General features: G+C 43.0%; 1 protein-coding gene across 1 annotated transcript; it reads left to right on the top strand.

Annotated features, from left to right (window-relative positions):
- The first annotated feature begins 7,895 nt into the window (after positions 1–7,895).
- Positions 7,896–12,151, top strand: LOC147150558 (guanylyl cyclase-activating protein 2-like). The gene is made up of 4 exons (XM_086025428.1): positions 7,896–8,102; positions 8,315–8,464; positions 11,091–11,190; positions 11,383–12,151. The coding sequence occupies exons 1-4, from the start codon at positions 7,902–7,904 to the stop codon at positions 11,508–11,510; spliced, it is 579 nt and encodes a 192-aa protein (XP_085881554.1). The 5' UTR covers positions 7,896–7,901; the 3' UTR covers positions 11,511–12,151.
- The last annotated feature ends 674 nt before the right edge of the window (positions 12,152–12,825 follow it).

Raw genomic sequence — 12,825 nt, 5'->3', positions numbered from 1 at the left:
ATTGCCAGTGTCTGTGTGAACAGTTGTTTGAACAGTTGTTATAAATTGCTTAGCCTGTCGTCCTTTTAGTTGATTAGCTAGTAATTTCCCTGTTTTTTCACTGTGTTCATAGAATGTGCTTTTGCTTTTCAACAGGAGATTTTCTGTTTGAAAAGAGGTGAGGAGGTCAAACTTTGTTTTTAATTCTAATCGTTGGTTATATAGCTCTGAAGTTTGATTAAGTGAGTATTGTCGATCGATCTCTTGAATTTTCTATATTAGATCTGATTGTTGCATTTGAGACTCTCTTTTGAGACCAGCGGAAAACACAATAATTTGCCCTCTAATATAGGCCTTAAATGTGTCCCAAACCACAAGAGCAGAGACGTCAGGTGTACAGTTAATTTCAAAGAAAAGATTTATCTGTTCTTCTATATATTTAATAAACAGGGAGTCCGAAAGTAGAACTGGGTTGAGAGACCAGTGTCTTGCCGGCCGCGGAACATTGGGAATAGACACTGACATCACAATAGGGGCATGATCGGATATGACAATGCCTTGATATGCGCAGGAACAAACCTGAGGGATGAGTCTATTGTCAATAAAAAAATAAGCTATCCTGGTATAAGTGTGATGAACACTGGAAAAGAAAGAGTACTGTTTTGCTCTAGGGTTGAGGAACCGCCATATATCCGAAATCCCAAACTCAAGAGATGAATGACCGGATACGTGAGGCAGATCTGCTTGTCACTACTGGTCTGCTGGAGGAACGGTCAAGACTCGGGTCTAGCCAACAGTTGAAGTCCCCCCCAAGCACTAAGTGGTGTGTGTCTAGACCGTTAAGAAGGTGGAAAAGGTGATCAAAAAAGCTAACGTCATCAGTATTCGGAGCGTAAACATTTGCAAGAATAACTTTTGTGTTAAATAGGTTCCCTGTTACAATTACAAATCTCCCATTCGTATCAGATGTGATATTGGTTGGTTCGAAATGTACATGTTTGCCAATCAATATAGGAACTCCTCTTGCCTGAAAAGCTGAGTGGAAGCGCTGCCCCGGCCAGCCCGCCATAAGCCTGAGGTGATAAGTAGCACGCACGTGTGTCTCCTGTCGGAAGACGACATCCGCTTTGTATTGTTTGAGATGATTGAATACCTTCTTTCTTTTAACAGGGTGATTTCAACCCTTGACATTCCATCTTACAAAATTAAGATTACCACTCGTGTAGTCTACGGTATGTATGATCACCATTTTAATGTATTTTAAATTCCATGTAGTAGCACTGCCGCAAGATGCAAAATAAAAAATAAAATTGTTTAAGGTGCCTAATTCCAAAAATGACTGTGTGCCTTCCCAACCCCCAAAACATGATAAAAAATTAAAAAACACAAAAATATTTTTTAAAAATCTTCCATAAAACAACCTTACAAATAGCAACTGCAACCGCAAGTTGCATGCTCTTCCTAACTTTTCCTTTACCATACATATACTTCCTATCTACTCAACCGCAGTCCTATACCTGTATTAAAGTGGCAAAGCATGAAAATACGCAGTGCAACTTCATAGTTACGAACATCAGCCGGCCGTGCCGAAGCAACAACCGGGTAGCCACGTACGAACCCAACAGCCGCTGCCGTGTCAAAAGTCATCACTATTCTCCAATGGAGGTTTCCGACGAGTCATCGCAGTGTGCTTTCAGGAAAGTTTTGGCGTCATCCACAGAAGTGAAGAACCTTTTCCTTCTCTCTTTGGTCGAGATTTGATCGAGTCTCGCTGGATACAGAAGCGCCGGTTTGTAGCCTCGTTGGTACAGCCTCGACATCACGTCCCGGTAGGCAGAGCGCTGTTCGATGACCTCAGGGCAGTAGTACTCGAAGATAGCGATAGGTGTTCCTTGGTAAAACAGTTTGCCTCTCCTTTTTCGGGGTTCCTGTACAATTGTCGTCTTCGTTTGAAAGTGGTGAACGCGCCGCTTTAGGCCTGGATCCCGGGGCTGGTTTAGCCGCCAAGGTTCTGTGAGCACAGTCGAGCTCCGGAGCCTTGGGAAGAATCTTGTCACCAACAACCTCCTGCAGCAGTTCAGAAAAGAACACTGTGGGCTGCGTGCCTTCAATCGACTCGGGGAGGCCGACTATACGTATATTCTGCGCGACTCGAGGTTGATGGTCTTAGCCTTTAGCTTGTCATAGCTATCTTCCATAGCCGCAAATTTAGCTTCCAGTATCTCCATTCTATCACTGAGTTCGTTAGTGTGCACCTCGATTGAGGAGATACAATGTCCGTGGTCAATAATAGTTGTTTGAACAACGTCCATTTTTTCCTCCAGTGGTGCTATGGCTGACTTGAACTCTGCAGAAAGAGCAGTTTATGCACCTCGAGTAGCTTCGTGAGGGCCGCCATGTTGTCCTCTGACATGGTTGGAATCGTTGCATCACACTTCTTTTTCGTCGCTTTTGTTGTCATTTTCGTAATCTGTCGTGTTGGTAATCGCGAGCAGTTTTTAAAGTGTCAGGGTCCACCTCATAAAATGAGCAGGTGAGACACGAAAAGGTAGAAATGTACAGCGTCTACTCCATGTCTGACCCGGAAGTCATCTCTGCTTGGCAAATTTTAACAGCCATGCCCAAAGACAACTCGGACTCGTGAAGAAGTCTCTCTCTTAACTTTTTGTCTTCAACGCCAAAAACAATCTGGTCTCTGACCAGAGTAATTCAAAACACCAAAATTACAAGACTGCGCTTTCAAGCGTAAGGCCGTCAAACAACTGTCAAACGGCTCGCCTTGAAGCTGCATACGAGACCGAAACATGTATCTCTCATATGTCTCGTTTTTCCTTGGCGTGCAATGTGCATCAAACTTCGCAAGCACGACGTCCAACTTCTCTCTATCGTCAGCCGCATCAAACACGAACGTATTATACACTGGCCTGTGGCCCCGCAAGTGTTAGCAGCAGTGCTACCTTTCGTGTATCGTATTGTATCGGCTTGGTCTCCAGTCCCATGGCCGTGACATACAAGTTGAACAGTTATTTGAATACACGCCAGTTTTCATGAGCGTTTCCCAACAGCTTCAGGCTTTCTGGCGGCTTTAAATCCATGTCGGCTTCTCAGGCAGTCGTTCAACTCACTCAGTTCACTCCTGGTACCATGTCGTGTTCGTGTTTGACAATGATAGAGGAGGCTTGCTGTTGCAGTTGATGCTCATTTATTTTGTACTTAGTCTCATGCCATAACAGTCTTTGCACCTATTGTGGAAGGTCCAGGCACTTCAACAACCAGTGCCCACTCCAACCCAAGAGTCCTCTCAATACCACAGAATGGAGCCTGAGGGTGAGTGACACTAAGATCTCAAGTGAATCTTCGAACCAGATTAAGTTGACTGCCACTGTCTCCTCCCCCAACAACTAGGTCTCCCTTCAGGTGATGCTAGATTCAGGGGCAGATACAATTTTATTGACAACGGTTTGTTGCTAATGCTAAATTCTCCTTGTGCCTTTAGACTCGCCCTGACCGATAAATGACATCGACGGAAGCCCCCTAGAGACTGTTACACACCAGACCGTTTCACTCTCTCTCACGATTTCGGGTAACCATCAGGAGCACATCAGGATTTCGGTCATCCCTTCTCCTTCTGCTCTTGTAATGCTTGGACTACCCTGGTTAAGACTTCATAAACCGCACATAGACTGGGTTTTGTCATTCATAGTTAGTTGGAGTACTTTCTGTCATGCTCATTGTTTGCGTTCTGCGTCTCCAACATCTCATCCTTCTCATCCCATTTCTCCTCCCTATCTTTCTTTGGTTCCCTCTGAATATCACCACTTGGGGGAGGTGTTTAGTAAGTCTCGGGCGCTTTCCCTTCAACCTCACTGACCATATGACTGTGCCATTGAATTACTCCCCGGCGCGCCCTTACCTTCTAGTAGACTTTACAATCTGTCACGCCCCGAGAGGGAGGCCATAGAGAAGTACATCAGTGAGCCCTTGGCTGCCGGCATTATCCGTCCCTCCTCCTCTCCCCTTGGGGTGGGATTTTTCTTTATGTACAAAAAAGACAAGACCCTACGACTATGCATCGACTTTAAAAACTTAAATGGCATCACCATTAAGAATAAGTGCCCGCTTCCGCTCATTGACCCCTCCTTTGAGCCTTGCAATGAAGTCATCATTTTCACCAAACTAGACCTTCGCAAAGCTTATCGTTTGGTGCGAATCTGGGAGGGAGATGAGTGGAAAACAGCCTTTAAGACAGCCCGTGGCAACTTTGAATATTTGGTGATGCCTTTTGGTCTCACTATTGCTCTGGCCGTTTTTCAAACATTCATTAATGACGTTCTTCGAGATATGCTTAACCAGTTTGTGTATGTTTATCTCGATGACATATTGAATTTCTCTCGAACCCCAGAAGAACATGTCCAGCATGTTAGATTAGTTCTTCAGCGCCTTCTTGAAAACAAACTCTTTGTCAAAGCAGAAAAATTTGAGTTCAGGGTCCCCTCTATTAGTTTTCTCGGCTACATTCTCGGCCAGGGTCAGGTTAGGCCAGATCCCGCGAAGATTGAGGCAATGTCAAATTGGAAAGTCCCTTCTTCGCGCAAACAGCGCCAACAGTTCCTGGTCTTTGCAAACTTCTACTGGAGGTTCATCCGTGACTACAGCAAGGTCGCCACACCCCTCACCCAACTCACCTCGACAGTCTCTCCATTCGCATGGAACCCCAAAGCAGATGCGGCGTTCAAACGCCTCAAGCAAATGTTCACCTCTGCCTCAGCCCTCATCCATCCGGGTCCTGCTCTCCAGTTCATCATTGAAGGAGATGCTTCTAACTTTGGGGTAGGGGCCGTACTCTCTCAGAGAAGTTCCAGTGATCAAAAGGTTCATCCTTGTACGTTCTTTTCACGCAAGTTGTCCCCCGCCGAAATAAACTATGATGTTGGTAACCGTGAATTGTTGGCTGGGGTGGCTGACCTTCAGGAGTGGAGACATTGACTGGAGGGAGCTAACGTCCCCTTTCTGATATTAACAGATCACAAGAACCTCACGTATCTGGAACCTGCCAAGCGTCTGAAATCCCGGCAGGCTCGTTGGGCCTTGTTCCTAGCGCGCTTTAATTTCTCTATATCCTACTGTCCAGGCTCCCATAATGTTAAACCCGATGCTCTCTTTCGTATGCATGATCCACTCTCAGACAGGCAAGATCCTGAGACCATTTCCCCTCTTCATGCTTCATCGGTGTGGTGTGTGGTTGTGGAGGCCCAACGACAGCAACCAGATCCCCGTGCCCTAAGGATTGGCTCTTCGTCCCAAGTCCTGCAATGGGGACACTCCCCCAAGTTAGCCTGTCATCCTGGGGTGAATCGAACTCTCCAGTTTCTGCAGCAATGCTTCTGATGGCCCCGAATGGTCCACGATGTCAGGGAGTCTGTCGCGGCTTGTGTCGTCTGCTCTCGAAAGAAGTTCTCTCACCACCGCCCGATGGGTTTCCTTCAACCTCTGTCCATCCCTAGCCGTCCCTGGTCCCACCTGTCGATCGATTTCGTCTCTGGTCTGCCACTCTCCGATGGAAACACGGTCGTATTGACCGTACTTGACCGATTCTCCAAGATGGTTCACTTCATTCCATTGCCCAAACTTCCCTCCGCCCTTGAGACTGCAGACATCTTAGTGAACCACGACTTCAAGCTTCATGGCTGGGTTTGGGTTAGTCCCTCCTTGATGCTTGTTGCTAGTCGCTTTGTCCTTTATTTGGTCACAAAGGGTTGGGCGTGTGTTTTCTGTATGTAAGAAGAAGTTACTCACTTACAAATGAGAACATTTTGCCTTCCATGCCCTGCTCTTCCTTCCTCTGAATTTTTGCATGTAAAGATTTTTACTTTTCCATTTTTGTCTCCTGTCTGCTTTTGGGTCCAATTCCTGCTGCACCCCTGACAGAAGTGTTAATAATCCTGCCCTGACGATTCTGACTGAATGCTAGGAATAGAAATTAGATAGTCCTGGTTTTGGATAGAGTTATTTCATTTTAATTAATAAATAAAAGGCAGTATAAACGGGTAACCATTGTAGCACAATGTTGTGAAAGGTATCTTATGTGTGAATATTGTGCGTGGGTGTGCGTGTGTGTGTTTAATATTTAAAGGTGGGTCAAAGAATGCATGAGATGGCCCAGAGTTCAATAAAAGGTATGGTTACAGATTGAATTTTTTTTTGTCAATTTATACATCCATGTCCGCTGATAGTGTAGTGGTACACACGCCTGAGTTGTGTGCGGGCAGCGTGGGATCGATTCCCGCTCAGTGACAGTGTCTATGTGTGCCCTGCGACTGGCTGGCGACCAGTTCGGGGTGTAGTCTGCCTTCGCCCATTGACGGCTGGGATAGGCTCCAGCAATTCCCCGCGACCCTGTATAGGATAAGCGGTTTGGAAGATGACATGACATGACAATTTATACATCCATCCATAATCTACACCGCTTGTCCTCACAAGGGTCGCGGGCGTGCTGGAGCCTATCCCAGCTGTCATCGGGCAGTAGGCAGGGGATCACCCCGAACTGGTTGCCAGCCAATCACAGGGCACACAGAGACAAACAAACACACACACTCACAATCACACCTAGGGGCAATTTAGAGTGTCCAATAAACTTATCATGCATGTTTTTGAAATGTGGGAGGAAACCGGAGTACCCGGAGAAAACCCATGCAGTCACGGGGAGAACATGCAAACTCCACATAGAAAGGCCGGGGCCAGAATCGAACCCACGACCTCTGAACTGTGAGGCTGACGCGCTAACCAGTTGAACACCATGCCGCCCTTCAATTTATACAATAGAACAGAAATAATAACTGGTCTAAAACGGATTGAAGAAATCAAACCGCTAATATCTGTTATTTGTACTGACACACTGGCTGTGTTACTCAGTTTTGAAAATGGAAATTCAGTTAGAGAAGACTTGTTAGTGGAGAGTAGACATCTTTTATTGAATCTAAAGAATCGTGGATTAATGAATTTGAGTTTTGTTGAGTCGCATTACATGTTGGTGTTAGAGGCAATGAGGTGGTAGACAAAATAGTGAATAATATGATGGAAAAAGACATATAGAAATAAACATTGCAATGGGGATGCAAGGCACCATCATGGGATTCAGGAAAATATTAGTGGAAAAATAGTCACATTAGATCAGGGATCATCAACTCCAGTCCTCAAGGGCACCTATTCTGCATGTTTTACATCCCTCCCTGCTGCAACACACCTGATTCAAATGATCAGGATTATTATCAGCCTTCTGAAGAGCTTGTACTTGAAGCTTGAAGCTGTAAGTGACATCATAATGAAGGGTACTCTGACGTGAATTTTTTAATAGATTGAGATTGTGATTGTGTCAATCACGTTGACACAATGTAAGACTTTTTATTTGCTTAGTCCTAGCTAGTCAAAATAATGTAGGTGCGAGGGCTCCTCCAGGAGGTGGAGCTTTCAAGTGGTTTGGCGAGGGCAGCTGAAAGAAAACTGGTCTATTTTTAGTGGATTAGTCTCGTTAGCTATGGACAGACAAACCTGCAGTGACTTGTCACTGAACTAAAACCACATGACGTAATCCCTAATCTCCCTTAGTGCTCTGTGTAACCCTTCTAACTCTACATATGGCCATTAGCTCTCCTGGTTACTATACTAACTGCTTATTCTTCGGTAGCTTCTATAAATGTTGTTTTGCTTAGTCCAGAATAAGGCATAGATACATGTTTTTTTTTTAATTAACACAAATGTACAGGAAGATCCAATTTTGGGGGAAATTTTGAAATTGTTTAATTAATACTGCACTGGTTAATCTGCCAGAGAATCTCAAGAATTGATAATGCATAGTGATGTTGCTTGACAATTTTTACATTGATTTTTTGGCGTAGAATAGCACTTTTTTATGATTTAAAATAATGGGTCAAGCACAGAGTGTTACTGACAAAGAAGTTACCCTTCAAAACATCCAGGCACTGTACCGTAGGTTTGCAAGTGAATGTCCTAGTGGTAATCTACACCTGCATGAATTCAAGAAGATTTTTCGAGTCAACAACGAATCTTCAGAGGAAGAATCAGCATACATGGAAAATGTGTTTCGATCATTTGACACAAATAAGGTAATGTAAAAGTCTGTAGTAATGTGATACATATTTTTTCTAGGAATTGAACATAATTACAATATTTAATGTGTAATATTTGATAACATTTACGTTGTATTCTACTGTGACCACTTAGTTTCCACTTTAGATTCCGAAATGTTGCAATTTGTGACCCCTTGCTTGAGTGCAATATGATACATGACATTATTTTGTCCTTGTATTTTTTTTAGGACGGAAAGCTAGACTTTATGGAATATGTGGCAGCTGTACATCTTGTTTTACGGGGTAAACTCGAGGACAAACTCAAATGGTCTTTCAGGGTGTATGACAGAGATGGGAATGGCCGTCTGGACAGAGAAGAAGTGAGACATATTATCAAGGTGTGTAATATGCTTTGTTTTTGTTGTTTGGCTTTGCTCAAGTGATGATTGGAGCAAGTGTAATGTTGAAATTTGTCGACTGAAAAATATAACCATCTCCTCATATGTACTGTTACGTGAAAATTTGTAGGCCACCTCAATGTTTTTTGTTTTTTAATTGTGTTGTTGTAAGTTCTGAGTTTCCCTCCTGGACATGTTTTGCCGACCTACACTATAGCCACCTTTGCTTGTTTGTTAGTCTTGCTGCCTTAAATTTTGTGTTTGTGGGCCTTGCTGCCTTAAATTTTGTGCTCACCAAGTGAAAAGTATTCAAACTTAGGCATGCCTTTGTAGCACCTATAAGGTTATTATATACTGTTTACCTGCACTGAGAAGCACCATCAAATCTATTTTGGAGGAATTCGTTGGATGTGGGGCGGCACGATGGTCAACTGGTTAGCACGTCTGCTTCACAGTGCGGAGGTCATGGGTTCGATCCCCGATCCCGGCCTTCCTGTGTGTGGATGTTCTCCCCGTGCCTGCGTGGGTTTTCTCCGAGTACTCCAGTTTCCTCCCACATCACAAAAAAAAACATGCTTGGTAGGTTGATTGGACACTCTAAATTGTCCCTAGGTGTGATTGTGAGTGCGGATGTTTGTTAGTCTCTGTGTGCCCTGCGATTGGCTGGCACCCAGTTCAAGGTGTCCCCCGCCTACTGCCCGAAGACAGCTGGGATAGGCTCCAGCACCCCCCGCGACCCTTGTGAGGATAAGCGGTGTAGATAATGGATATATGGATGGTTGGGTGTGAGCAGTGATTATAGTATAGTACTGTTCCCCTTTTTGTTACCTCTTTTTGCAGTCATCATAAGCACCAGTGAACCTGTTCCAATAGCAGCCATACATGCCATTGTGTAAAACGTGTCCCTAAATTTTTTTTTCTCATCATTCCGCTATGAATTGACATTGATATCATCTATCCAAAGTATCTGATTCCAAAATACGAGAGGTTTATTGTACTGTATATGCTTTCTGGCTTTCCTGAAAGTGACCAGTGTCTTCTCCATGTTTCAAATCAAATCAAATTTATTTATATAGCACTTTTCATACAAAAAAAATTGCAACTCAAAGTGCTGTCTGTTTAAACCCTATCTATTTACATTTCTGACAATTATACATTAGCCCTCTCTGAATTCCTCACTTCTGTTGATGTTGTGTTGTGATGAAGTGTTTTTTCTTTCTTCAATGAAGAAAAACATTTTGTCATCATCCACTCAAGACAAAGTTGGAGGCACAGATTTTCCCATTGTGGGATTTATAAAGATTACCTTAAGAATCATCCAAACTGTTTAGATAGGATGAAGAATTAAATGAGACAATTCAAGCATTTTTTTCAATATAATTTCTCAGTGTCTGAATGAAAAGTTTAGAACAGTGGTTGAAATAATTAATTTTTTCTCATGACAATCAGAAACTGCCAGTCTTGTAATTTAAAGGAGTACAAATAATTTATTACTGTACAGTGGATACAACAATTGCTTGTATACACTCCCCTGTTCAAATATCAGATTTCTGTTGGGGGAAAAAAATGACAAAACTCTCCCCACCATTAATGTGACCTATAACTGTCATACTTCACGTTTTTCTTTTACATCTTTTCAAGAGGCGAAGTAAATTGTATAAACAAGTGAAACAATGTGGTTGCACAAGTCTTTTTATAACTGAAACGAAGCTGCATTTTTAAGAATTAATCACATTTCGAATTCATAATAAATGGGCATCTTGCTTTTTACAAGACGTTTGAAGGTTTTGTGCGAAGACTGTCTGCTATTTCAAACTTTTTATAATTCCTTCTTCCTTCTCCAATCCCCAAATTCCATTTGATGAAAAACATCTCCAAAACATGATGCTGCCACCATGCACCTTGTTTCATTGTATGTATGGTGCTCTTTTGGAAGAAACCTCTTTTGGTGATGAGCAGTGTTCTATTTGCGCCAAATATGCCTTTCGGAATTAGGGCTAAAAGTTCAACAACGGTTTGATGGTAAAGTATCCTAAAAATGTGAGAAAATGTGCATTACGTGTCAGGCAAAATCCTGTGCGGGCGAATCATTGTCTCCCTGTAGGCAACCAGGTGCGCCTGGTCACCATTTTAGGGACAAAGAGATTACGGGTAAATACACTTTGTTGAGATGACAAATCAAAATTAAAAGATTAGACTGTGGAATCAATTATTTATTTATATGGAATTTTGAATGTAATCCCTATTCAGAGCGGCACTGTGGTCGACTGGGTAGCACGTCCGACTCACAGTTCAGAGGTCCTGGGTCCGATCCCGGCCCCGGCCTCCCTGTGTGGACTTTGCATGTTCTCCCCCTGCCTGCATGGGCTTTCTCCGGGTACTCCCACATTCCAAAAAAAACATGCTTGGTAGGCCTTTGGACACTCTAAATTTCCCCTAGGTGTGAGTGTGTGTGTGTTTGTTTTGGCTGGCAACCAATTCAGGGTGTCCCCCGCCTACTGCCCGAAGACAGCTGGGATAGGCTCCAGCACGCCCGCGACCCTTGTGAGGAGAAGCGGTATAGATATTGGATGGATGGATGGATCCCTATTCACAAAATCTTTAATGTGTTTTTTAATCTGTCCAGATTATCTACAAATTAAAGAAGCACACTGACCCGGATGCTCCAGAGAACATTGAGGATGTATGTGATAGAATATTTACCCAAGTGGACAAGAATAAAGACAGTAAGTTGTGTTCTGTTCAACATTTATTGTAAATTACAAAAACAATTGTCTCGAAAACAGAGGTTGATTACACCATCCCTTCTCTGAGGAAATATATACAGAGTAATGTGAATGTATATAATAATTCCAAGTAAGAAATGCAATAATGATTTTGCATTGTGTAACTTGCATTTTCTCATATGCATTGTACAGGTCAGATTTCTCTGGAGGAATTTATTGAAGGAGCTGAAAAGGACCAATGGATAATGGATCAACTCAAATTGGATTTTGCACCCTCTGATTGGTTTATTGAGCAGCAAGAGAAGAATCCAAACTCATAATACACTCATTCACTATACCGTATATGGCTGGTCCTGTGTTATGTAAAAATACTGTACAGAGTTATCGTCTTATATTCTCACACAACACTTTGTGGATTTATACACCATACACATTTGAAATATGCCAAAAATCAGACTGGAGATTATCTGTTTTTTTTCACTCATCTCCCTTTTTTGTGGAGTAGATGTTTTCCTGGTGCATTTTTGTTTGTACTTTTAAGTAACTCTCCTCACTGTGTACCAGTGTGCCTAGTGTGCAGCTATCTCATTACATAAAGTAAATAAGACAAATAAGACAATTTGTGATGTTAAAAAAAAAAGTCAACTTTGGGGAAAGATGTTGGAATGATTCTTACTATTTACATTGAATAGTACGTAGAAATGTGTGTGTCTGAAGAGATTTGCTTACTCCGTATTTTCAACTGCAATGCCAATGGCAAAAATTAAATATCTTCACTAAGCCTTCAACATACTGTACATTAAGATAAGATGCCATTATCTTTGTCTTGGATTATAGGTTCGAACAATTCTATGATCATGTTTTGGGGGGAAAACAATGCTGTGTGTATCACCAAACCCCAATTCCAATGAAGTTGGGATATTGTGTAAAATGTAAATAAAACCACAATACAATGATTGGCAAATCATTTTCAAACAATTCAATTGAATAGACTACTGTCTTGTCTTTACAAGACATATAATGTTCGAACTGATAACCTTTTTTTTCTTTTTTTTCAAAAATTCACTCATTTTGTATGTCAGTGGTGTACTGTGATATGAATGATGGTTAGCGTTGCTGTCAGGCTGACCACAGCTCCACTACCTTAGACATGGAGAATGGTGTGTGGTCCAAGAACACCGTGAAGGGGCAGCCCTTCAGCAAGAATCGGAAGTGGCAGATGGCCATGAAAAGTCCAAGGGTCTCCCTGTTGAACGTGCTGTATTTGCGCTCCCTGGAGTCAGCCGGCGACTAAAAAAGGCCAGTGGCTGCAAGGCCCCACTCACCCACTGTTCATGCACTACGCCAACTGCCAAATCTGAGCCATCCATGGTAACAGTGACCGGGGGCCCCAGGCAACGGGTGAGCCAACATATTCACATAAGACAAGGTGATCCCTATCTCGCCAGTCCACTTAACAGGCTCGTTGGGGGAAAGGCATACCCTTAACGGCGTCTTTCAGTGGATGCGTAATGTGGGCAGCCTGACAGATGAAATTGTGGTAGAACATTACCATTTCAAGGAATTCACGGAGAGACCAAGCAGTGGGGGATGAAGGAAGGTGCCGACGGCCTCCACCTTCGCTGTAAGAGGGGT

The sequence above is a fragment of the Filicampus tigris genome, chromosome 3 (assembly GCF_054856515.1).
Source record: "Filicampus tigris isolate MCC_2025a chromosome 3, RoL_Ftig_1.0, whole genome shotgun sequence".
Classification (NCBI taxonomy): Eukaryota; Metazoa; Chordata; class Actinopteri; order Syngnathiformes; family Syngnathidae; genus Filicampus; species Filicampus tigris.
Note: the sequence above shows the minus strand (reverse complement) of the source record. Positions and strands in the feature narration are given on the sequence as shown.

What these genes read in the sequence shown, in the direction of transcription:
- LOC147150558 (XM_086025428.1), top strand. Translation starts at nt 7,902, where the DNA reads ATGGGTCAAGCACAGAGTGTTACTGACAAAGAAGTTACCCTTCAAAAC. An exon ending in AAGTGAGACATATTATCAAG is followed by an intron (nt 8,465 to 11,090) that starts GTGTGTAATATG and finishes TAATCTGTCCAG; the next exon opens with ATTATCTACAAATTAAAGAA. An exon ending in AGTGGACAAGAATAAAGACA is followed by an intron (nt 11,191 to 11,382) that starts GTAAGTTGTGTT and finishes TGCATTGTACAG; the next exon opens with GTCAGATTTCTCTGGAGGAA.